The following is a 26,185-nucleotide window of genomic DNA, read 5'->3' as shown; positions in this document are numbered from 1 at the left end:
ACCTTGCAATAAGACTGTCCCTGGTCACATGACACCACTTCATAGGATATCGATTACCTGGACTCCACGTGTCCAAGCGCAAGTGTTGCCTGCATCCTATCGTTCTAGGATTGAGATTGGTGTACAGTATATACAACAGGTTTTGGAATGGAATAAATTTAAGTTGTTGATTAGATTAGCTTTATTTGTCCAATGTAGATCAAAATATACAGTGAAATGCATCACTTGCATCGGGGATGTGCTGGGGCAGCCATCAAGTGTCATCAAGCTTCTGGCACCAACACAACTCTTCACAATTTACTCACCCTAACCCCGGGGATCCCAGCCTCTTTTTTGCCATAGATCATACCATTAAGCAAGAGGTCTGTGAACCCCAGGTTTGGAATGCCTGCCCAAACTTGTATGTCTTTGGAATGTGGGAGGAAACTAGAGCACCTGGAGGAAACCCACATGGAGAACATAGGCAACGGCAGACATTGAACACTGATCTTACAACTGGTGCACCGTAAAGCATTGTGCTAAGCACTACACCAGCATGCTGGCCAAATATAGTCATGTATGTTAGTTCCATTTCACTGGGAAGCTTGGTGAAGGTGAGGAGCAGCTTTGCAGTGAGAAAGCATGGAAATGTCAACACCAACCTTCCTCAGCACTGGTATGCACTGATATTGTTCCTGCTGTGGGCCATTGGTTAGGATCATGGCTTGCATGATGAATTTCTGTGGTTACCAAGTTTGAGCAGGGTATTCTATTGTACCTTCTGGCTAACAGTCAGAACATTTCATGAGCTTGAACATGGCCATGTATAGTGGTTGTTACTACTCTCTGTATTCTGCATTTCTCATCCCAGTTGTTGCTAAGTGAGCAGAATTCACACTGGCATACCACTTCCCATCTCCTAGTGGTCAAGAGTGCAAGGCTAGAGCAGGCAGGTTGCAGAGGGATGAAATCAAGCTCAAAATGAACAAAGGGAAGATTGAGGTCATTTTGTTTCTTCCAGCTGATGCTGAATGTCTTTTTGTCCTTGAGGATTTCAGTGTTTTTTTTTTAAAAAACCTACATATAGACATGAATAATGTCTTTATTATTCCTTGTGAAGTATTTGAGTCACTGCTTTGTATTCTACTTCATCTTCTATCCGTCAAGTCATTCCAATTCAAACTATACAGTGAGAAATCACTACTTCAAATTTCTCCTGCCTATTCTGCAATATTAACTTTACCACCTTGAATCAACTATTTTCAAACAAATCTCAACTTAGTGCAAAATAAATATTCTAGTTCTAACAGTTTTCAGAGTTATGTTAAATATCAGTCAAGTACCTGCTTTCAGAGTAAGACTACATTGACACTAACTACAAGCTAAAACTATACGGCAGCATGGTAGTATAGTGGCCTGCATAATGCTTTACAGCACCAGCAATCAGGGTCCAACTCCCACTTGTAAGGAGTTTGTGTGTTCTCCCTGTGACTGAGTGAATTTCCTCCAGTTTCCAAACAAGAGAAAGTCGCAGATGCTGGAAATCCAAGCAACACACAAAATGAAGTATATTTTATGTATTGCACTGTACTGCTGCCACAAAATAAAAAATTTCCCTGCATACGTCAGTGATAATAAACCTGATTCTGATGGGTTACCTAGTTGAGGGGGAGTGTGTTTCTACCCCAGAACAGACACTAGCGATGGAAGCCACACAAAAAGATATGTATAGTCAATGAGGAGTTTGAGCTTTGTAAACTTCAGCTATTGGTCTACAGAGCTGGACTCGAGAAAATATATCTTTAACATTTTTGTTAAATCAAAGAGTTATTGGTAGGTGGGGAGGGGAGAAAAGGAGTACAAGTTGGAGGATGATAGGTGAGGCCAGGTGAGGGGGAAGGTAGGTGAGTGGGTTGGGGGGGGGGGGAAGTGGAGAAGGAGGATGAGGTGAGAAGCTGGGAAGTCATTGGTGGAAAAGGTAAAGGGCTGAAGTAGAAAGAACCTAATAGGAGAGGAGAGTGAAGCATGAGAGAACAGGAAGGAGGGGGAGGGGCACCAGAGGGAGCTGACAGGTAGATGGGGAAAAGAGAACAGGTAAGAGGGAGTCAAAATATGGAATGGGAAAAGAGAAAAGGAGGAGTGGAGAGATATTACCAAAAGTTAGAAAAGAAAAATTGATACTCATGCTATCAGCTGGCTACTTAAATGGAATGAGGTGTTGCTCCTCCTCATGAGATTGAGTTCTTCCAGCACTTCTTGTGTGCCGTCTTAAATAATCTAACTTAAAGGCAGCAGCAAGGATTATATAATCAGGTAATAATCAAACATATTGAATGCAGAACTTCTAAGTTTTTGCTACTGTTTATTGCAAAGTAATTGTAACAAATAATTCAATAATGAAAATAGAAAAAAAATTCTGGAAATACTGAACAGATCAGGCAGCATCTGTGGGGGAGAGAAACAGAATTAACATTCCAAGAAAACGACCTTTAATCACGATGACTTCAGAACATCAACTTGTAATATTAACTCTTCCTTTTTCTACAGATTTGGTCTGAATCCCATATTTGCAGTATTTTGTTTTTCCAACTCCGTCATCTACAGTTGTTTAAAAACTTAATAATTGAGCAATAATTTACATTGCAAAAGAAAACTGGAACCCAATTGGAATGAAAGTAAAATTAACAAGTATACAATTACCCTTGCATTGGACTCATTAAAGAAACCTACTGGGAAATTTGAGACCAAACAAATGATCAGTTTATCTTTAAAGTTAACAGTGATGTTTTTGATGCTTGGTTTCTCAATGAAATACCAAAAAAATGCGATATTTTGTGAAATTATCAAATTTAGGAAGTTTTATTTACCTTGATCAAATTCAGAGCAAATCTGAGATCACAAAACATCAAACAGCACCAAGTACACCATGTTCTTACTAAATGAAAATGGTTAACTTGAAAAGACACAGCGGACCTGAAGCACATGAACTGACAGAATGACAAGAATCATTCAGTCATTGCAAAGATGATTACCAAAAAAAAATGACTTGAAGTTTGACTCATATTCTAAAATTATCCACACATATACAAAACTATAGCCCACTATTTTCACTGAAATGACAGGTGCAGACTAAATGCACCCACTTAACACAAATACTGCAAATTAGAAGTGATGCTGTTCAAGGATAATCAGACTTGGAAAGGGCATTGCAATGAAAGGGACATGGAGAAAAAAAAATATTATCATCTGTGGGAAAAAAAAACATACTGAAACACTGCACCTTGAACTGAGGTTCCGACCACATTACAGCACAGAATGTAATTAGCTCTTCAGTGGTCAAATATTCTTTGTGCAAGTGCTAGCAATTGCAAACAAGCTGTCAATAAAACTATGAAGTTACAAACTGGAAGCACAAAACTAATTACAGAAATATTTTGAACTGATTCATAGAAAGTTTAAACACATTTTAAATGTCAGATTTCAAGTATGAAACAAACCTTCATATTTACTAATTCTGGAAATGCCATCAAAATGTTTGGGTAGAGAAAAATTATACCATTACATCTTTGCACCAATATTTGGAAGAAGACTGATTTATCCTTAAGATAAATTTAATGTTATTCCTTTTCTTTACATTTTTCTTCCAATAGCAGTGAATGAAATCACGTTACTGCAGTAAACTGACTTCAGTATAGCTAAGTCTCAAAGGTTTTATTAGAGCAATAAGCTGTAGAGTTATTGATTATATTTTCATTTCAAAACTTATTGTCCAGTTATTTTTAAATTTACAACATATCACTTTAAAAATTCTGATTTACTAATGGAAGCTGCACAATTTATTTCATATATCTGAAAAATGTTGGCAACGTACAAGTTCTGTATCAATGCATATTCTTCAATCTCAGAACATTGATGTCGTGGGAGATCAAACTATAGCGGTTTGGTAATTATCAGTCTGGTGTCCATAATATACTTGAAGACTCAAAACTCTATAGTCAGTTCCAATCGTTTCAATCATGAAGAAAGATTAAATCATTGCCAAAATTTCTAATACAGATTTTCTTCAAATGTTGCCATTATATCACTCTGTAAATTCATGTCAATAGTTGTTGCCATCTGCAGAGAGATGGAAATGCACTTTTGAACAGCATTCATCTTCAACAAATCAAATTCCTAAATTCCCCAAGGTGAAAAAAAACTCTTCCGAGTAGAAAGTTGTTCACTTTAAAGCAAATAAACTCCTGGGGGTGGGGAGAGGGGTTGAACTAGATAAATGTGAAACTCCTGCAACAATACAAAATTCAGCTCGAATTTTCAAGCAATCATTTACATTTAAAACTCTTGAGAAAAGAAATATTTTGCATTCTGTTTCCAAAGTCACATATATTACGGCATTATTTTAATGACATTAGGGTTTTAATGATATTAGACTGACCAGATTTTAATCATATGCTTTCCTTCTGTAAAAATAAAATTGCTCTATGTTTTAAGTAGCAAAACCAGGATTAAACAAGATAGAATGGAAAACAATTTTTAAAAGGCATGTATTATTATATCCATTATCCCCAGAGAGTTAATCAGTTTGGTTTCATGGGACAGTTCCTGAAAGTTTATCTAAATGTTAAAGGTAGATAGATATTCAAAGTTATGAAGAGCTGAATGTGATCCATTATTATGGTTTAAAATTTGAGGGCTAACGCAGTGTGACAATGTCAAAAGACCATAAGGAGCTGGATTTGGCCATTCAGCCCATCAAGTCTGGGGCTCCATTCCATCATGGGTGAAAGTGGATCCCACTCAACCCCATATACTTACCTTCTCACCATATACTTAACTTCCTGATTGGTCAGGGCATCAATCGACTTCCCCCTTGGATATACTCACGTATTCCTCTGCTGCAGTCTGTGGCAGAACATTCCACAGATCTGCTATTGTCTGGCTAAAAAAATTCCTCCTCACCTCTGTTCTAAAGGGTCAACCCTCAATTTTGAGGCTGCGCTCTCTAGTTCTGGATACCCCCACCATAGGAAACATGCTCTCCACATCCACCCTATCTAGTTCTTTCAAAGTTCAGTAGGTTTCAATGAGATCCTCCTGCATTCTTCCAAATTCCAGTGAGTACAGGCCCAAAACTGCCAAAAGCTACTGATATGTCAACTCCTTCATTCTTGGAGTCATCCTTGTGAACCCCCTCTGGACTTTCTCCAATGACAACACATTCTTTTTGAGATATGGGGCCCCAAACTGTTGACAATACTCCAAGTGCAGCCTGACTAGCATCTTATAAAGGCTCAGCATTATCGCCTTGCTTTTATATTCTATTCCCTTTGAAATAAATGTTAACATTGCACTTGCTTTCTTTACCACAGACTCAACCTGTAAGTTAACCTTCCAGGAGTCTTTCACGAGGACTCTCCCCATTTACATAATAGCCCACACTATTGTTCCTTTTACCAAAATATATCATCATACATTTCTCACTGTATTCCATCTGCCACTTTTTTGTCCATTCTTCCAGTTTGCCCAAGTCCTGCTGCAATCACATTGCTTCCTCAGCACGACCTACCCCTCCACCTATCTTCATATCATCTGCAAAATTGCCACAAAGAGGTCTAAATTACTGACCAACAATGTGAAAAGCCCCAATACTGACTCCTGAGGAACATCACTAGTCTCTGGCAACCAACAAGGCCCCCTTAATTCCCACTTGCTCCCTCTGGCTTGTCAGCCATTCCGCTATCCAAGCCAGCATCTTTCCTGTAGAGCCATAGGATTTTATCTTGTTAAACAGCCTCATGTGTGGCACCTTATCAAACACCTTCTGAAAATCCAAGTAAATGACATTCACTGCCTCTTCTTTGTCCTATATATGTGTCATATATGAGGGGAAATTCATAGTTGATAGAAAGAATTCTGGTGGGTATGGAAGCCAATACATGGCAAAAAGTAACCATTCTTCAAGGAAACCAAGATGATTAGAGCAGTACAATTAATTTGAACCAAGTGATCCCTTGTAATTTTGTGTGAGCGACAAAATAAGCTACCAGAAATTGCCACTAGAGCAGAAAGGAAATATGGATGGTTTTACATAAAGTAAAGTGTTGGAAACATTCAGGTCAGGTAGCATCTGTGAAAATAGAAATAGATTTCAATGTTTCAGACTGAAGACTTAGCTCTGACAAATCCTAAAACATTTATGTTTCTCCTTCCACAGATGCTGTCAGATCCACCGAACATTTCCAGCATTTCCTTGGTTTTTAATTTTACATTTCCAACACCTGCAATTTTTATGACTTTCAAATTCAAGTTAATTTTGAAAGTGTTAGTTGGAATGAACGGTCTCATGCTACTCACTGCTTCCCTCCTCCTCCGTTCTTGCTCCAGCTTCCTGGCTAGCTTTCGGTCTTGCTGTGCTTTCTGCTCATCATGCGTTTTCTGTTCAGCCGCTTTCTCACAGAGCCCGCTTGGATCTCTTGGAGTGGATTCCAGAACAATTTCCTTCCCAGGTTCTCTGCAACACAAATGTCCCTTCGGTGTGATCGCATTAGAAACAGTTAAAGGTGACTCGGCCCTTCAAATCCGTTCAATTAATGTGCTCATAGACGACTCTCCATCACAAAATATTTTATTTTCCTGCTTTTAACTCACTCCCCCACCCACTTACTGGTTTTTGCATCTAGCAATCTATCCACCCCCTTCTTAAATATATCCATAAATTGACTTCCAAGCTCTTCTGAAATAGCACAGGGTTATTTTCCCTGTATTGTGAATGAGTAGGCCTCTCCTTATCTTAGTCATAAATGTCTTGCTTCTTATCCCAAGACTGTGACCTAATGGTTAGAATTGGCAGCCAGAGAAAACATCCTCCACACATCAAGTCTACCAGCCACATCATGATTCCCCCCCCCCACCCCCATTTCATAATTTTATTCTTCTGAACTCCAGATAACATTGGTTCAGTGAACCGAATCTTGAGTCATATGATAATTCTGCTATCCCAGGAATCTGTCTCTGGCTTGCCGAGGGAATCGGGCCTGCAGTCCTTGGAGTCGCGTGATGCCGGTGGCCGGAGTTGGGGACGTCTGAAGCGGTGTGCGAGGAAGTGGAAGTGAGGTGAGCGGGCAGGAGTCCGTGCCAGGAAAAAAGCAAGCCCTAGCCGGCCAGCTCTCCAGTGGACATTAAATTGGACTACACCTGGGGCAACGAAACACTTGGCGGGAGTACAGAAACGGACGGAATCCCGGACGCCACCATTCAGCTGTTTATTTATGTAACAGATTTTCCCCTAAGCCATCGGACTACCAACCTACTGCCCTCTGCTGTGCCTATTGTCATGTTTATTATTTATTGTAATGCCTGCACCGTTCTGTGTACTTTATGCAGTCCTGGGTAGGTCTGTAGTCTAGTGTAGTTTTTGTTTTCATTTACGTAGTTCAGTGTAGCTTTTGTATTGTTTCATGTAGCATCATGGTCCTGAAAAACATTGTCTCATTTTTACTGGGTACTGTACCAGTAGTTATGGTTGAAATAACAATAAAAATGACTTGACTTGTGAACCTTTCGCAGTATTCCCTCCAATAACAAGTATGTCCTTTCATATGCATGCAAACAGTACTGCAGGAGTGGTATCAGCAAAACTCTATTTTATTTTAAACCAAACCATCTTTGCTTCTGCCCTCCACACCTTTTGCATACACTAATCCTTTCTCTTCATGCTGCTTGCTACATTTGTAGATTTGTTTGCAGTGACTTGTGCCAGGGCACCTACGTCCCTTTGTGTATCAACATTTCCCAGTTAACTTATCACCAGCCTTTTTGCTTTTCATATTGATGTATATTGTGAGTAGATAGGCTTCAAGCGCCAATTTTTGCAGAACCCCATGACCTTCAGGAATTCCTGTTTATTCCTATTCCCTACATCCTATGCAGTTTTCAATCCACAGGAGCATGTTCTCCTCAACCATGCAGTTTAGTTTTGTATTCCAATCTCTCATGGAAACTTCTACACACATCTCATCTACTGGTTCTCTGTCAATTCTACAGAGATAAAAGCTTGTCTAACACAATTTCCATTTCATAAATCCCCGTTAATTGTCTCTACTTGACTGAAAGTTTTCTAGGTGTTCGGTTATTACTTTCTTGGAATAGACTCTGCCAAGGTAAAGCTAGATACAGATTAGAGAAACAGCACCTCCTATTCTTTCTTGATCATCTCCAACCTGACAGCATACAGCATCAATTTCTAACTTCCAGTAACCACTCCTGGCTGTTTGCATCACTCCCAATTCACTTCTCCCCCATCTACCTACCCTCCCCCTCTCACCTGGATTCATCTTCCACCCTTCTCATACTCCTCCCTTCTTCTGCCCTCTCTCTTTCCAGTCCTGATGGACAGTCTCAGCCTAAAACATTGACTCTTCATTCCCTCCATAGATGCTGCCCGACTTGCTGAGTTCCTCCAGCATTTTGTTTGTTGCTTGGAATAGACTCCAGCACTTTTCTGTTACTTGAGTCATGTCTGTCACTGCCCATTTTCTCTCTTCCTCGTTTTTTTTTCTTATACAATTAGAGGAATTAGTGTTGGCGCGTGGCCAAGCCATTAAGGTGTTCATCTAGTGACCTGAAGGTTGCTAGTTCGAGCCTTGGCTGAGGCTGCGTGTGTCCTTGAGCAAGGTACTTAATCACACATTGCTCTGCTACGACACCGGTGCCAAGCTATATGGGTCCTAATGCCATTCCCTTGGACAACATCGGTGACGTGGAGAGGGGAGACTTGCAGCTTTAGCAACTGCCAGTCTTCCATAAAAAAACCTCACCCAGGCTTGCGCCCTGGAAACTTTCCAAGGCGCAAATCCATGGTCTATCAAGACTAACAGAGGCCTACATACAGTGGAATTACATTTGACACCTTCCAATCTACAGGAAATCTCTATAGAGTTTTCTAAATTGATAACAAGCGTATGCACAATTGCCATAATTACTGAGGAAGCAGGTTCATGGGTTTGGCAAGTGAGACAGAAGACACTTGATTTCAAAAAAGCTCATGAACCATTTACTTACAGACTAACAGTAAAACATTCAACCAGATATCCAAGAGAAACAACTACTCATCTAAGCCACCCTACATTACAAAAACTACAGCACTGGACATTCAGTAATATTTTAAACTTAAGTACTTTGCTAAGTCTCCCCAGATTACACAACTATAAAACTAAACATTCAACAGATACCTAGCTAAGTGTACATGGGTGCTTCCTAAAACTGCAGCACACATTCCCAATGGTTCCTCAGCACTGGTTGTGACCTCAGAGCGAAGATGAGCGCCTGGAGACAAAGCAAAGCCAACAAGCCTCTTGCATGTGCTGTTCTTATACCCCTAAGGCAGCTGGAACCAGACAATGGTGTGGGGTCATGCAAGGCAACCAATGGGAAATACCTGATGCATCTCTCGAATGGGCCAATCAATGACTGGCATGGCAGAAGCAGCTTTTGACTGGCAAGAGAACTAACCCTTCACATTACATTACCTCATTTGGTATTCTGGGCTACAGATGATTGGGGACTTTTTAAGCTTTCTTTTCAATTAATCTCCAATACACTTATTGATGTTACTAATTCAATTATCTTATTCATTGAATTGTGTTCGCTGATATTAATTTCCTTTAATTCTTCTTTCCAGTACTAGGAATTTATCTGTGCCCTCTTTCTAGAAGCAGAAACAAACTAGTTGTTTAAGTATGCTATCATTTCTATGTTCCTATTGCAAATACTCCCATTTCTTACAACAGGGGACCAATATATGTGTTTATTAACCTTGCCTTTTTATCTACGCAGAAACTTTTACAATCCACTCAAGTTCTCTGCAAGTTTATTTTTGTTCTCTTCACCAAACTCTACATTAAAATATTGACTATTAGAATTGCTTGTAAAGTAACAAGCATTGCTCAGACACCAAATAACATCAATCTAATTTTGAAGACACTGTAATATCATAATCCTTTTTCCAAATAAAATGGATCTTAAATCTTGCATTATATTCACATAGTATTTCATACAGTGAGGGAAACACTATAAGAGAATCCAGTTGCTAAACCATGGCATTGCACAAAAATCTGCAGTCGAGACAGCAAGACCAGCTTTGCAAAAGTGCAATTAATATTATGCATGCTATGCGAATACGACCCTTCATATTTCCTTCTAACAGAGGTGGCCATTCTATCAATCAAGTTAGTGCTAATTTGCATTCCCCATTTATTTCCCTATAAAAACCCATTCTCACCAATACATCAACTTTCCTCCCTCCCACCATATTTTTACTACCCACCTACACAAGGAATAATTTACATTAGCCAATTAACATTAACATGACAATGACATATGGGAGGAACCTGGAGCACCCAGGGGAAATCCACATAATGAAAGGGAGAACAAGCTCCATACCCACAGCACCTGAGGTCAGAATCAAACCCAGTCACAGATAGCTCTGTAGTAAGCAGCACTAACTGCTGTACTAACAATTCTGAACAGAGCATGCAAAGACAATCATATTGTAGGAGCTTCAATTTATATATATATATAAAGAAAGCATGTGTGTCCCTTACAGATTGAGAAAGGAGAAATTATTTTCAGATAATAAAGAAATGGCAGTGGCATTAAACAAATACGTCACCTTTTTTCATTGAAGGGACAAAATTAGTGGAGGACAATCTTCAAAGAAAATTGAAATATGGTTCCAGAGCCACAGCAGTTGTCATCTTTAAAGATCGTATAGATTCTACAGTAGTTCTGAAGGTCTGTACACAGACTGAAGTGAAAGACATGATGACACTGGGGAGGGTGCAGAGCAGTTAGCAGGATGTGGCCTGGGATGTAGCATTACGAGAAGGCTAGTTAGGTTTTCATTGGTGTGGCCGAGGCAGAGGACTGGCTTGATGGACTGAAAGTCACAGATAGGATCTGTGCCTTTCCTCAAGGAGGTACCCAAGATAGAAATCGCTCCTCGATGAGGTATCCAAGATGAAAAGCGATTGGTTTTTGGCAAGGGATTTATCTGGTGAAACCGAGGAAGAATGTTATCACCCCAAGGTCAGTTGCAATCTGGAATGCATTGTTCAAATGGGTAGCGGAGTCAGGTACACTCAACATTTTCATATGAGGATCAGAGGGATCTTGGGGTCTGAGTCCATAGGATGCTCAAAGCAGCTGTGCAGGTTGACTGTGGTTAAGGCGGCATACGGTGTATTGACCTTCATCAATCATGGAATTGAATTTAGGAGCCAAGAGGTAATGTTGCAGCTATATAGGACCCTGGTCAGACCTCACTTGGAGTAATGTGCTCAGTTCTGAACGCCTCACTACAGGAAGGATGTGGAAACCATAGAAAGGGTGCAGAGGAGATATACAAGGATGTAGCCTGGATTGGGGAGCATGCCTTAGGAGAATAGGTTGCGTGAACTCAGCCTTTTCTTCTTGGAGTGACGGAGGATGAGAGGTGACCTGATAGAGGTGTATAAGATGATGAGAGGCATTGATCATGTGGATAGTCAGAGGTTTTTTCCCAGGGCTGAAATGGTTGCCACAAGAGGACACAAGTTTAAGGTGCTGGGGAGTAGGTACAGAGGAGATGTCAAGGGTAGGGTTTTTTTTTTTATTACACAGAGAGTGATGAGTGCGTGGAATGGGCTACCAGCAATGGTGGTGGAGGCGGATACGTTAGGGTCTTTTAAGAGACTTTTAGATAGGTACACAGAGCTTAGAAAAATAGAGGGCTATAGGTAAGCCTAGTAATTTCTACGGTAGGGAAGTGTTTGGCACAACTTTGTGGGCCGAAGGGCCTGTATTATGCTGTAGGTTTTCTGTTTCTATCTAGGTGAGCACATGACTTTCCAAGGCACAGGAAGTTACACACCAAGTGCTGCTAAATGCACATTTAGGTCAGGATGCACATGGTGGACTGAAGGGTCTGATGTGAAGATCATTCTAATCCATTTAACAGGACTATTCCGGATGGTATAAGGTGGCTACTCTTATCAATTTCTAATCCATTCACTTTGTACATTACCTGTGGTGCTCTGTCACCTTACTCCTTTCTCCACTCTCAGTTTGCTCAGGGTTGAGTCTTTTGATTTCTGCCCGAGCTTTTAAAGCTTTTTCATGTTCTTCCTTTTCAAGTGCTGCTTTCCGGAACAACTTGAAGCTTTCACTGCAAGATTTTATCGCTGATGTAGGTGTCACTATTTTGCCCAAATTTGTCCAGCAATTTACATTCTTGACCTCAATTTCCTAATTTATTGAAGCAAAATATTTTGTGAAATGAATGGCTTAAAGTATAGTAAATATTTTAATATGCTAATTAATCATTTATTATTCCAAGAGTAGCCAGCACATTTAATCATGCAACAAAATAAAAAATTTCTAGATTTAGCTTTGAGTTTGCAAGTCAACATAAAATGGGAACTTTAGAAAGACCGTGAGGAATTGACACATGGTAGGATGTGTCCAAAGGGAGTTACATCCATTAAATATTCAAAATCAGAGGGAATTGTAATAATTTGAAGAGCAGAATGACTAACAACTAGTTTTCAGAAGTCATAACTATATACTTGAAAGAAAAAAAACAGCATTTAGACCACAATACCATAAGACACAAGAGTAGAATCAGGCCATTCAGCCCATTGTCTGCTGCCCCATTTTAGCATGGCTGATCCCAGATCCCACTCAACCACATACACCTGCCTTCTCACCACATCCTTTGATGCATTGACCAATCAGGAACCTTATCAACTTCCATCTTTAATATACACAGACTTGGCCTCCACTGTAGTCTGAGGCAAAGCATTCCACAGATTCACTTTTGAGTTTAAAAAAAATTCCTCCTTACCTCTATTCTAAAAGGTTGCCCCTCTAGTTCTGGATACCCCCACCACAGGAAACATCCTCTCCACATCCACCCTATTTAGTCCTTTCAACATTCGGTAGGTTCCAATGAAATTCCCCCCACATTCTTCTAAGTTCCAGTGAGTACAGGCCCAAAGCTGCCAACGCTTCTCATATGTTAACCTCTTCATTCCTGGAATCATCCTCGTGAACCTCCTCTGAACTCCCTCCAATGACAACACATCGTTTCTGAGATATGAGAACTTTTTTAAAAAGCTATTATTAATGCTTTTTGAGAGAGTGATTTAGATGCATATCATATTTTTACTGAGTTAAGTATTGTATGTAATTAGTTTTGCTACAAGTGTATGGGACATTGGAAAAAATGTTGAATTTCCCCATTGGGGATGAATAAAGTATCTATCTATCTATCTAAAACTGTTGACGATACTCCAAGTGCGGACTGACTAGTGTCTTATAAACACACAGCATTAACTCCTTGCTTTTATATTCTATTCCCCTTGAAATAAATGCCAGCATTGCACTTGCCTTCTTTACCACAGACTCGACCTGTAAATTAACCTTCTGGGAGTCTTGCACGAGGATTCCCAAGTCCCTCTGCATTTCTTTTGTTTGAAACTTCTCTCCATTTAGATAATAGTCCGCACTATTGATCCTTTTTCCAAAATGCACCATCGTACATTCTCAACACTGTATTCCGTCTGCCATGTTTTTGCCCATTCTTCCAGTTTGTGTTAAGTCTTGCTGCAATCACATTGCTTCTTTAGCACTACCCACCCCTCCACCTATCTTTGTATCATCCACAATCTTTGCCACAAAGCCATCAATTCCATTGTCCAAATCATTAACAATGTGAAAAGTAGCAGTCCCAATATTGACCCTTGAGGAAAACCATTAGTCACTGACAGTCAACCAGAAAAGGCCCCTTTTATTCCCACATGCTGCCTCCTGCCTGTCAGCCATTCCTCTATCCATGTCAGTATATTTCCTGTAATACCATAGGATTTTATCTTGTTAAGTAGCCTCATGTGTGGCACCTTATCAAAAGCCTTCTGAAAATCCAAGTAAATGACATCCACTGCCTCTTCTTTGCCCACCCTGCTTGCTACTTCCTCAAGGAACTCTAACAGATTGGTCAGACAAGATCTCCCATGACAGAGACCATGCTGACTTTGACTTATTTTATCATTGGTCTCCAAGTACCTTGAAACCTCATCCTCAATAATAGACGCCAACCCTTTCCCAACCACAGGGGTTAAGCTAACTGGCCGATAATTTCCTTTCTTTTGCTTTCCTCCCTTCTTTAAGAGAGGATGATATTTGCAATTTTCTAGTCCTCCGGGACCATGCCAGAATCAAGTGATTTTGAGAGATCATGACCAATGCATCCGTTATCTCTTCAGCAATCTCTCTCAGGACTCTGGGATGTAGTCTATTGGTCCAGGTGTCTTATCCACCTTGTGCTTTCAGTTTGCCTTGCACTTTTTCCTTTGTAATAGCAATGGCCCTCACTCCTGTCCCCTGACACTCACGGACCTCTGGCACACTGTTGGTATCTTCCACAGTGAAGACTGATGCAAAGTACCCATTAAGTTCATCTGCCCTTTCTTTGTACCCCATTACTACCTCACTAGCATCATTTTCCAGAGGTCCAATATCAACTCTCAACTCCCTTTTACTTTTATATAACTGAAAAATCTTTTGGAGTCCTGCTTTATATTATTGGCTAAATTGCCCTCATATTTCATCTTTTCCCTTATAGTTTTTTTTGGTTACCTTTTGTTGGATTTTAAAAGCTCCCTAATCATCCAACTCCCCACTCACTTCTGCAACCTTATATGCCCTTTCCTTAGCTTTTATGCAGCCCTCAACTTCCCTTGTCAGTCATGGTTGCCTACTCCTGCCATTTGAGAACAACTCCTCTGTGGGACACATCCTGCGTCTTGTAAACTCTTCCCAGAAACTTCAGTCATCTCTGCTCTGTCATTGTCCCCGAAAGTATCCTCTTTCAATCCACCTGGGCAAGCTCCACTCACAGGTCTCTGGAATTCCCTTTATTCCATTGCAATACTGGTAAATCTGACTCGCACTTCTCCCTCTTAAATTGCAGTAAGAGTTCAATCATATTATGATCACTGTCTCCTAAGGCGTCCTTTACATTTAAGCTCCCTAATATCTCTGGGTTATTACACAACACCCAATCTAAGATAGCCTTTCCCGAGTATTCTCAAGCACAAGCTGCTCTAAGCAGCCATCTTGTAGGCATTCAGCAAATTGCCTTTCTTACAATCTGACACCAACCTGATTTTCCCCAATCTCCTTGCATGTTAAACTCCCCCATTACAATGACATCATTACCCTTATTACATGGTTTTTCCAGCTCCCTTTGCAATCTCAACCCTACAGCTTGGCTACTATTTGGAGGCCTATATTTGATTCCCATAATGGTTTTTTTTTACCCTTGCAGTTTCTTAGCTTCACACAAAGATTAACCATTGTCTGACCCCACATTACCTCTTTCTAAAGATGTAATTCCATGTGTTACCAACAGAGCTACACCACTGCCTACACCTTCCTGCCTGTCCTTTCAATACAAGGTATATCCTTTGACGTTAAGCTCCCAACTATGGCCTTCTTTCAGTCACAACTCAGAGATACCCACAACATCAAAATGGCCAGTTTCTAATTGCGCCACGTATTCGTCCACCTTATTCCGAATGCTATGCACATTTAAATACAGCACCTCAGTCCTGCATTCTTTACCCTTTCAAATTTTGCCTCTGAGCTACAATTTAACTCTTTGCTCTGTCTGCATTTATACCCAGTCATTGGTTTGTCCTTCCTTGCATTCATGTAACAGCCATCATCTACTTGTAAACCTGCTAGCTCATCCTCAGCTCTATCATACTGGTTCCTATTCCCTTGTCATATTTAGTTTAAGCCAGTCCCAACAGCTCTAGTAAATCTGCCCACAAAAATATTGGACCTCTCGGATTCAAGTGCAACCTGTCTCTTTTGTACAGGTCCCATCAGCCCCAGAAGTCGTCCCAATGATCCAGCAATCTGAATCCCTGCCCCTTGCTCCAACTCTTCAGCCACACATTTATCTGTCACTTTATTCTGTTCCTATCCTCACTGTTGCATGGCACAGGCAGCCATCCTGAGATTACTCCCCTTGAGATCCTGCTTCTCAGCTTCCTTCCTAACTCCCTACATTCTTTTATAAGGACCTCTTCCTTTTTTTAAAATCTATGTCACTGGTACCAATATGTACCACGACTTCTGGCTGCTCGCCTTCCCTTTTCGAGTATTGTGGATGTATTCAGAAACATCGCAGATCCTGGCACCTGGGAGGCGTCCACAGAATCGCTTATCTGTCTCCTAACTATAGAGTCCCCTATTACTGCTGCCATCCTTTTTAGTTTTCTACCCCTCTGAGCCACAAGGACAGACTTAATGCCAGAGGCACAGCCGCTGTTGCTTCCTGCAGTTACGTTCCCCCTCCGACCAACAGTAATCAAAATGGAGTACTTATTGTTGAGGGAAATGGCCATGGGGTGCTCTCCACTATCTGGCGTTCCCCCTTCCCTCTCCATGACAGTTACCCATTTAACTGTCTCCTGTAGCCTTAGGGTGACCACTGCCCTGTAGCTCCTTGTCTATCACTGCTTCACTTTCCCCAACAAGCTGAATGTCATCGAGCTGCAGCTCCAGTTCCCTAACACGGTCTCTAAGGAGCTGTATCTCGATGCACCTGGTGCACTTGTGTCTGAATCAATATTTCAGACCAGAGAGACTTACCTTCTTTGGGGTAAGTGAGGCTTTGGGCTCTGACAATAATTCCAAGTTACTATTTGTTTTTGTTTCTCTGGGATGGATATGCTCCATATCTGAAATATTTTAAAATGTTATAAAGATTAGCAATTTTAAAATAATAATGGGCAACTACCATAGAGTTATATTTGAACATTCATCTGAAATTTTGAAAATGGATATTACTCTTCAATGTCATTTAATACTTCATCAATCGTAGTGACTACAGATGGAAAATAGTCAGTTACAGTTTATGATCATCAACCTGCATTGAATACAAGGTAAAATGAAATTCCTATGACGTGTGCAAGATTGGATTCAGATTGTTAAATTTCAATCATAAGAGGTTGGCACTACTGCCAAATTTGCTTGTATTTGTTCATACCCACTCACACTTGAGGTGATGATGGTGAGAGGTGTTGGATTAAGGTGTAGAATTGTTATTTTTCTTGTAGTTTAACTTCCCTGTGCTTGCTTATACTTTTATATATTCACCTATATACATATAATTGTTTAGTGAATTTTCCAGCAATTATGGTAGAAGTGCTTCTGTATTTTCTAGATAGTTTATCTGTAGTACGTGTCACGACACTTTAATTTGGCTATTTAGTTAAAACACTGGAATTTTGTTCATCTCTAATCTGAGTATGAGGCAACCACAACTCTTTTTTTTGTTCTTCATTCTTGTAACACAACAGCCATAAGGAAGAAATTTTATGCCTCATTCTCAGCTTCCTAAACAGCATTGGATCACAAAACCATTCCAAATCCCATTCCTGTTCCGACATGTCGGTCTATGGCCTCCTCTTGTGCCAAGCTGTGGCCATCAGGGTGAAGGAGCAATGACTTGTATTCCATCTGGTTAGCCTCCAACCCGATGGCATTAGTATCGATTTCTCCTTCTGGTAAAGACATTTCACTCCGCCCCCCCCCCCCCCAACCATTCCCCACTCTTACCTTTCACTTCTCACCTGCCTCCTCCTCTTTCTCCTATTGCCTACTCTCCTCTCCTATCAGATTCTTCCTTCTCTAGCCCTTGACCTTTCCCACGCTCCTGGCTTCACCTATCACCTTCTAGCTAGCTTGTTTTCTCTACCTCTGCCTTTTTATTCTGGCATCTTCCCCCTTCCCTTTCGGTTTTGAAGAAGGGTCTTAGCCCAAAATGTCGATACTTACTCTTTTCCATAAATGCTGCCTGTCCTGCTGAGTTCCTCCTGCGTTGTCTATGTGTTGCTTAGGATGCAACAGTGGTTTTCTTCAAACACTGCAACCTCCCGGTGAGGCAATATTAATGGAACGGCAATACTCTGCCTGATCAGGATAGGACACAATGCAGGTGGAAACTTCCAGATGACACTGTACCGATGAGGCTGCTGCTCTAGTTTCTCTAGGTGCTAGAGATCACAAGATTTGGAATGCTGTGAAACCAGTCCAGGTTATTTGTTACAGTGTGATTTGTAGATGGTGCACACCGTGGATGTAGTTTGTTGGTACTGAATAGAACACATACTCATACTGCAGGGTGGGATGCCAACATGGATGGTGTGTAGTTTTATTTTTGACTGCAGTCAGGACTGTACTCAGCTAGGCTGTTACAATCCTTACCTAACTCTTTCCTGGTAAAGAATGGAAATAAGTGAATCCCTACAGAATACTAAATCTCTGAGCTTCATTAGTAACCATGGTATTTGTTTTCCTAACCCAGTAAAATTTCTGGTCAATAGCGACAACAGGACCTTGATGATATTCAGTGTTGGAAACCTCGAAGGCCTGGGATCTCACCAGTCCTCCGAGGATATTTGTTTCTGGCTGCAGAACATAAGCTCCATTTGTTTTCCTCAGATATAATGCTGCACCATTAACAGGGAAATAATCCTTTCATATTAGCACCATATATAATAACTAGTTATTGCATCACCCTTCAACCAGACTCCTGAAGCAGCATGGATAATTCTACTCACCTCAACACAAAACTGAGTCCACTATCTATAGAAGCAACACACGCAGAATGCCGGTGGAATGCAGCATCTATGCCCGGCCTGCTGCGTTTCACCAGCATTTTGTGTGTTGCTTGAATTTCCAGCATCTACAGATTTCCTCGTGTTTGCGTTTTTAAATCCACTACCTATAACTCACTTTCAAGGACTCTACAACTCATGTTCTCAGTTTTTAAAAAAACTTTAAATTACTTATTTATTATTTATAACCTATTTATTTGTATTCACACAGTTTGTCTTCTTTTGCATACTGGTTGTTTCAGTCTTTGTGCGTAGTATTTCATTGATTTAAATGTATTTCTTTGTGTAACTCTGAGTACCTGCAAGAAAATGAACCTCAGGGTAGTATATGGTGACATATACAGTGCCTACAAAAAAAAGTATTCACCCCCTTGGGAGCTTTCATGTTTTATTGTTTTACAACATTGAATCACAGTGGATTTAATTTTTTTTTAAACACTGATCAACAGAAAAAGACTTTCACGTCAAAGTGAAAACAGATCTCTACAAAGTGATCCAAATTAATTACAAATACAGAAACACAATTAATTGTATAAGTATTCACCACCTTTAATATGACACACCAAATCATCACTGGTGCAGCCAATTGGCTTTTGAAGTCACATAAATAGTTAAATGGAGATCTGTTTTTGGAGACCTGTGTGCAGTCAAGGTGTTTCATTGATTGTAGTAAAAATATACCCTCTTCTGGAAGGTGCAACTGCTGGTGAGTCGGTATCCTGGCTAAAACATTCCAGGCAACTCCACGAAAAGGTTATTGAAAAGCACAAGTCAGGGGATGGATACAAGAAAATTTCCAAGTCACTGAGTATCCCTTGGAGTACAGTTAAGTCGATCATCAAGGAATAGAAAGAATATGGCACAGTTGTAAATCTGCCTAGAGCAGGCCGTCCCATGCATGAAGGGAGGACATCTCAAGAGGCCCATGACAACTCTGGAGGAGTTACAGCTTCAATGGCTGAGATGGGAGACGGCATTGAATTGTTGCCCGGGTGCTTCAATGGTTGCAGTTTTATGGGAGAGTGGCAGAGAGAAAGCCACTTGAAAAAACCTCACCTGAAATCTCGGCTACAGTTTTCCAGAAGGCACATGGGAGACTCTGAAGTCAGATGGAAGAAGGTTCTATGGTCTGAGGAAACTAAAATTGAGTTTTTAAGCCATCATACTAAACTTCATGCTTGGCATAAGCATCATCATCAAAAATGCACCATCCCTACCGTGAAGCATGGTGGTGGCTGCATCATGCTGTGGGGATGCTTCACTGCAGCAGGCCCTGGAAGGTTTGTGAAGGAACAGGGCAAAATGAATGCAGCAAAAAAATACAAGGAAATGCTGGAGGAAAACCTGATGTAGTCTGCAAGAGAACTGCAACTTGAGAAGATTTGTTTTCCAGCAAAACAATGACCTCAAGCATAAAGCCAAAGCTACGTGGGAATGGCTTAAAAACAAAGCTAATGTCCTGGGGAGGCCAAGTCACGGTCAAGACCACAATCCAATTGAGATTTTGTGGCTGGGCTTGAAAAGAACTGTTCACTCATGATCCTCGGAGCTTGAGCAGTTTTGTAAAGAAGAATAGGGGGAAAATTGCAGTGTCCAGATGTACAAAGCTGATAGAGACCTACCTATCCACACAGACTCAAGGCTGTAATTGCTGTCAAAGGTGCATCTACTAAATACTGACTCAAAGGAGGTGAATACTTATACAATCAATTATTTTGTTTTATATTTATAATTAATTTAGATAACTTTGTTGAGATCTGTTTTCACTTTGACATGCAAGAGTTTTTTTCTGTTGATCAGTGGAAAAAAAATCAAATTAAATCTATTGTGATTCAATGCTGTAAAACATGAAAACTTCTGGGGGAGAGGTGGAGGGGTGAATACTTTTTATAGGCACCGTACGTATTCTGTTAATAAATTTACTTTGAATTTTTAGTTTCATGGTTTGAGTGACTTGGTCTTGAAATATTTTCAACAACCAGCAAGTAATTGTAAATTGATGTGCTTTCAATACCCAGTATAAAAGAAAATTCTATTTACGATATAGACATTGAGTTGACCGTTTGTACTTTTGATTCAGCTGGTCTGTTTTGTGTTGGGGGATTTAGAATTGATTCAACATAACCTGATAGCTGGTAAGCATTGCTAGGTAGAGCAGGTCATCACAGTGAAACTAGTTTTGAGTACATAAGTTTAGATTCCTGTGAACATTGGATTAATATAGTATTTTCAGGCCTGTGGTTATTCTCCTCAAAAACAATGGCATGTTTAATTAAGGTTTTTGGATTTATTGGTTTTTTTTCCCTGTTACTTTAGTAGTAGTCTGCAATATTGGATCGCCTTTATGCTAGAGTTGCCATCTCCTCAATGATAACTCTACCAGCACCACATTCTGCTGGTTTCATAGTATCAAGTTTGCTTTTTAATTCCAGAATTATTCTCCTTTTTCTCTGGTGTGGCTTTGCTACTATTTCTTTCCTCATACTGGATTTTTGTTATTTTGGGGGACTCAATCAAGAGACCACCCAACTGTCCAAGAGACTTAGAGGAACAAACTTGCAAAGAGATTGCAGATGGTTGCAAGAAACACAAGTTTGTTATAGTAGGTGATTTCAACTTTCCGCATATCGACTGGGAATCCCAAACTGTAAAAGGACTAGATGGGATAGAGCTTGTCAAATGTGTTTAGGCAAGTTTCCTTTATCAGTACGTAGAAGTCCCAACAAGAGAGCATGTGTTACTAGATCTGCTATTAGGCAATGAGACAGAGCAGGTGATAGAAGTTTGTGTGGACAACACTTTGCATTCAGTGACCACAATGCCTCTAAGTTTCAAAGTAAATATGCAAAAAGTCTGGTCCGTGGGATGTGATTCTAAATTAGAGAAAGGTCAATTTTGATGGTATCAGAAATGATTTGGCAAGTGTGGATTGGGACAGGCTGTTTTCTGGCAAAAGTGTTTTTTGGAAAGTGTGAGGCTTTCAAAAGCAAAATCTTGAGTGTACATAGCTTATACATGTATGTCAGAAGAAAAGTTAAAGTTAGCGAGTGTAGGGAACCTTGGTTTTCAAGAGATATCAAGGCCCTGGTTAAAAGAAAAAAGGAAGCACCTAGCAGGTATAGGCAGGTAGGAACAAATGAGGTGCTTATGGAGAAAACTTAAAATCAGGAAAGCTAAAAGGCGGTGTGAAGTTGTTCTCACAGACAAGGTGAAGGAGAATCCTACGGAAGTCTGCAGATATGTTAAGAGCAAAAGGATTACAAGGGACAAAATTGGTCCTCTAGAAGGCCAGAATGGTAATCCATGTGTGCAGCCAAAATAGATGGAGATCTTAATGAATTCTTTGTATCTGTTTCCTGAGTAAATAGAGATGGAAAGTCTGTAGAAGTAACGCAAAACAGCATCGACTGCATGGACCCCATACAGATTACAGAAGAGGTATTTGCCATCCAAGGAAAATCAGGGTGGATAAATCCCCCAGGGCCTGGCAAGGTGTTCCCTTAGACCCTATTGGAGGCAAGTGTAGACATTGCCAAGGCCTTAGCAGAAATATTTAAAACATCCTTGGCAACAGGAGGATTGGAGAATAGGCAATGTTGTTACACTGTTTAAAAAAAGGCTCTACACATAAACTAGGAATGTATGGACCAGTGAGTCTGACATGAGTTGTGGGAAAGTTATTGGAAGGTATTGTAAGGGACGGGATATACGAGTATTTGGACAGACATGGACAGATTAAAGATTGTCAGCATGGCTTCATGCGTGGTTGGTCACATCTAACCAGTGTTAAGACTTTTTCGAGAAAGTTACCAGGAAAGTTGATGAAGGCTAGGCAGTGGATGCTGTCTACATGGACTTTAGCAACTCGCATGAGAGGCTGGTCAAGAAGGTTCAGTCACTTGGCATTCAAGATGAAGAAGTGAACTGCATTAGACATTGGCTTTGTGGGAGAAGCCAGAAAAGTAGAGGGTTGCTTCTCTGACTGGAAGCTTGTGGCTAATGGTGTGCCATAGGGATCAATGCTGAGTCCTTCGTTGTTTGTCATCTCCATTAATGATCAGGATAATAATGTGGTTAACTGGATCAGCAAATTTGCAGATGACACAGAGATTGGGGGTGTAGTGGACAGTGAGGAAGACTATCATGGCTTGTAGAGGGATCTGCATCAATTGGAAAAATGGGCTAAAAATAGGGTATGGAATTTATTGTAGACAAGTGTGAGGTTTTGCACTTTGGTAGAATCAACCAGGTAGGTCTTACACAGTGAACGGTAGGCCACTGAGGAGTGTGATGGAACAAAGGGATCTGGAAATACAGGTCTATAATTCATTGAGAGTGGTGCCACAGGTAGATAGAGTCGTAAAGAGAGCTTTTGGCACATTGGCCTTCAAAAATCAATGTACTGAGTACAGGAGATGGGATGTTATGCTGAAGTTGTAGAAGATGTTGATGAGGCCTGATTTGGAGTATTGTGTGCAGTTTTGGTCACCTACCTCCAGGTCTGGGAGACCCGAGTTATAAGGAAAGACTGAATAGGTTAGGACTGTATTCTTTACAACATAAAAGAGCAGAGCAGATTTGATAGAGGTGTACAAAATTATGAGGGGTACAGATGGGGTAAATGCAATCAGGCTTTTTCCACTGAGTTTGGGTGGGACTACAACCAGAGGTCATGGGTTAAGTTGGGAAGGTGAGAAGTTTAAAGGGAACCAGAGGAGAAACTTCTTCACTCAGAGGGTCATGAGAGTGTAGAATGAGCTGCCAGCACAAGTGGTGCACGCAAGCTTGATTTCAACGGTTAAGGGAAGTTTGGATAGGTACACGGATAGTAGGGATATGGAGGGTTATGGTCCTGGAGCAGATTGATGAAAGTAGACAATTTAAAAGGTTTGAGCATGGACTAGATGGGCCAAAAGGTCTGTTTCTGTGCTGTACTTCTTTATGATTCTATAAACAATCCGAATGGCTGTTTGCTGATGAGTCGCTTATGCAATCTGTCATTTCAATTTTTCTATGAAACCCATTAAGTTCAAATTTGTTCTTTGTATCTGGCATGATGAGCAGAAAATTTTAAAAAGAGCACAAGAGCAGAGCCAGCGAGAGTGAATTGGGAAATGGTTATGGTATGCTTAGGTTAAACTGCTGCTTCCCTTGACTTCAAGCCTTTTAAATGCAAAGGTTACATCCAAATTTAATTAAAATATTGGCTATATTCTTTATTTATTGAATATTGTCAGGGCTGCAATTAACAGCTGATGGTTAGTCTATGTGCTTGTTTTTTTAAAAATGTACTAGTTTAACTCCTTTTGTGTTTCACTGAAATAGATCTTGGACACAAAAATTTGTACTTTTGGAAATTTACTTTCCCATTTCTGGCAGTAAATACAGTCGCTTAATTGCAGTCAGAGCACTCCACTTTCAGTGATCAATGTTTATTCAAAGTATTTTAATTACTGGACAAGATTCCAATTTACCCATTAGCTATTTGGCTCTCAAAAAACTGCCAATTCGCATGACTGGGTTCAGGCAGCTTTTTTAATTAGGGAGAGGTTAAAGTCCCAAATTATCAAAATATACTTGCTAACATGTAATTTCCAGATTGTGTTTGCTTATAGCCTTAATTAGTTTTGGATTGCAATTTTCTGGCTGGGTCTTTTGATAAAGACCTGGTTTGCCTTATTCAGAGATATACTTTTTTTGCTTCTTATTCATTCCCTCCCAACATCTCAACAACTTAAAGCAAACTAATTTTCTCTTTTCTCAGTTCTGAAGAAATCTTTGACCTGAAATTAACTCTGCTTATATTTCCAGAGATGTCATCTGGCCCATTGAAACTTTCCAGTGATTTCCTCTTTTATTTATGATTTTAACATAATTCTTTTGCATTCGGATGACTTCTGAACTACATTAGATCCTCATGATTAACCATGATGAACTGCAAGTACAATTTAAGCAATTGAAACAGGAATACTGAATGCCCAACAAAGAAGATAATCAACAGGTTGAGTGGAACAGTTAGAATTAGACACAATCTTGATGAGGGAGCACTTAATTACCCAACACTAGGTGCCCTTAAGTGCTGGTAAACTGCCTTTTTTAACCACTGAAGTCATATTGCACTGTATAAATGGATGTACTATTATAATTCAATGGCAAGTGATAACCATCTATGCTACAAAATGTCTCTGAAGAAATTCTTAGTTTCCTTCAATGTAGGTGTAGATTTCTAGCATACAATAGCTGCTGATACATCAAAAATACTGCAAGTGTAAACTGCTTTAAAAAAAGCTTAAATTTGGCAATCCTGCATTTAGGCTTCAATTTATTTTTAACAGCTTGCCTTGAGTGTTAGGCAAATACGTCACCTCAATGCTGAACTGACTCCACACCTATAGACTTACTTTCAAGGACTCGACAACTCAATTTCTCAGTACTATTATTTTTTTAAAATACTATTTGCATGATTTGTCTTCTTTTGCACATTGGCTGTTTGTCAGTATTTGTTGATGTGTAGTTTTTCATAAGCTCTGAATATCTGTAAGAACCTGAATCTCATGGTAGAATATGGTGACATATACATACTTTAATAATGAATTTACTTTGAGCCTTGAACTGAATTTGGCATAAACTCAACAACATCTCTACCCCGTATACTTCAAGGTTTCTTAACCTTTTAGCATTAACATGATTTTACATTCAAAACAAATGAATATCTAAAGCAGTAAACCTACTTTTTTGTAGTGTAATAGACTTCAGGTCACTGCTTGTTTCAGGAGTTGGCATGGTCAGATTCATTGGGAAGCATTTAACATCTTCTTCTATATTGTATGACCTCGATTCCTGGAAAACAACACTCAATGAACTACATTTAAGAATTAAGTGTTTCGAACTTGCATTTGTTTTTAATTTAAATTTCAGAAATGGTTTTTTTTTTACTTTTGGGTGACTGGATTGAAGAGAACAGTTCATTGATGGATGTGCAACTTTCAAAGGTGGTGACTGCAATGGCGATACAACTGGAGCAAGTCCTTAAAAATAAAACAAAAATAATTCAGATACAGCCAAAACATCTCTGGAAATGTTGGTGAAAGTAGACTAAAACTTTAACCGCAATACTTCAAAAATTTGTCAAATGATCTGAAGAGTTTGCTGCAGAATCTCTTGCTCCTATTGTTTATAATAGTACATTTCCTTACCTCATAAAACAACTATGTTTTATTACTCTTATTATATTATACATGCATAATATAAATTATGGCCAACTAAAAAAATACATTCTTTGGAAAATTATGGTGTATTTGCCCAAGAATACATCACAATCAGTATCGTCAGCAGTAAGTTCCATCTTCAAGATCACTGTTCCAGCCACAATTTAAATTGATAATTATCATTTGAGATATCTTGGACAAATCTAATTCCTGATAACGAATGGATAACAATATCCCCTTTCTGAGATTTACTCAAGGTATAGATTTCCT

The 26,185-nt window shown here is 39.8% G+C and overlaps 1 protein-coding gene across 1 annotated transcript in view; it reads right to left on the bottom strand.

Annotated features, from left to right (window-relative positions):
• Positions 1-2,368: 2,368 nt before the first annotated feature.
• Positions 2,369-26,185, bottom strand: part of LOC140736764 (bromodomain-containing protein 3-like) — an 86,515-nt gene continuing 62,698 nt past the window's right edge. The window contains exons 14-19 of the mRNA XM_073062665.1: positions 25,644-25,735; positions 25,439-25,547; positions 16,678-16,766; positions 12,041-12,261; positions 6,334-6,490; positions 2,369-4,095 (exon numbers count right to left, since the gene is read on the bottom strand). Coding sequence (XP_072918766.1) covers positions 4,027-4,095; positions 6,334-6,490; positions 12,041-12,261; positions 16,678-16,766; positions 25,439-25,547; positions 25,644-25,735 — 737 coding nt within the window. The 3' untranslated portion in view covers positions 2,369-4,026. The remainder of the gene's footprint in view (positions 4,096-6,333; positions 6,491-12,040; positions 12,262-16,677; positions 16,767-25,438; positions 25,548-25,643; positions 25,736-26,185) is intronic.

This window comes from Hemitrygon akajei, chromosome 12 (assembly GCF_048418815.1).
Source record: "Hemitrygon akajei chromosome 12, sHemAka1.3, whole genome shotgun sequence".
NCBI lineage: Eukaryota > Metazoa > Chordata > Chondrichthyes > Myliobatiformes > Dasyatidae > Hemitrygon > Hemitrygon akajei.
This window is presented reverse-complemented; position numbering and strand designations above follow the sequence as displayed.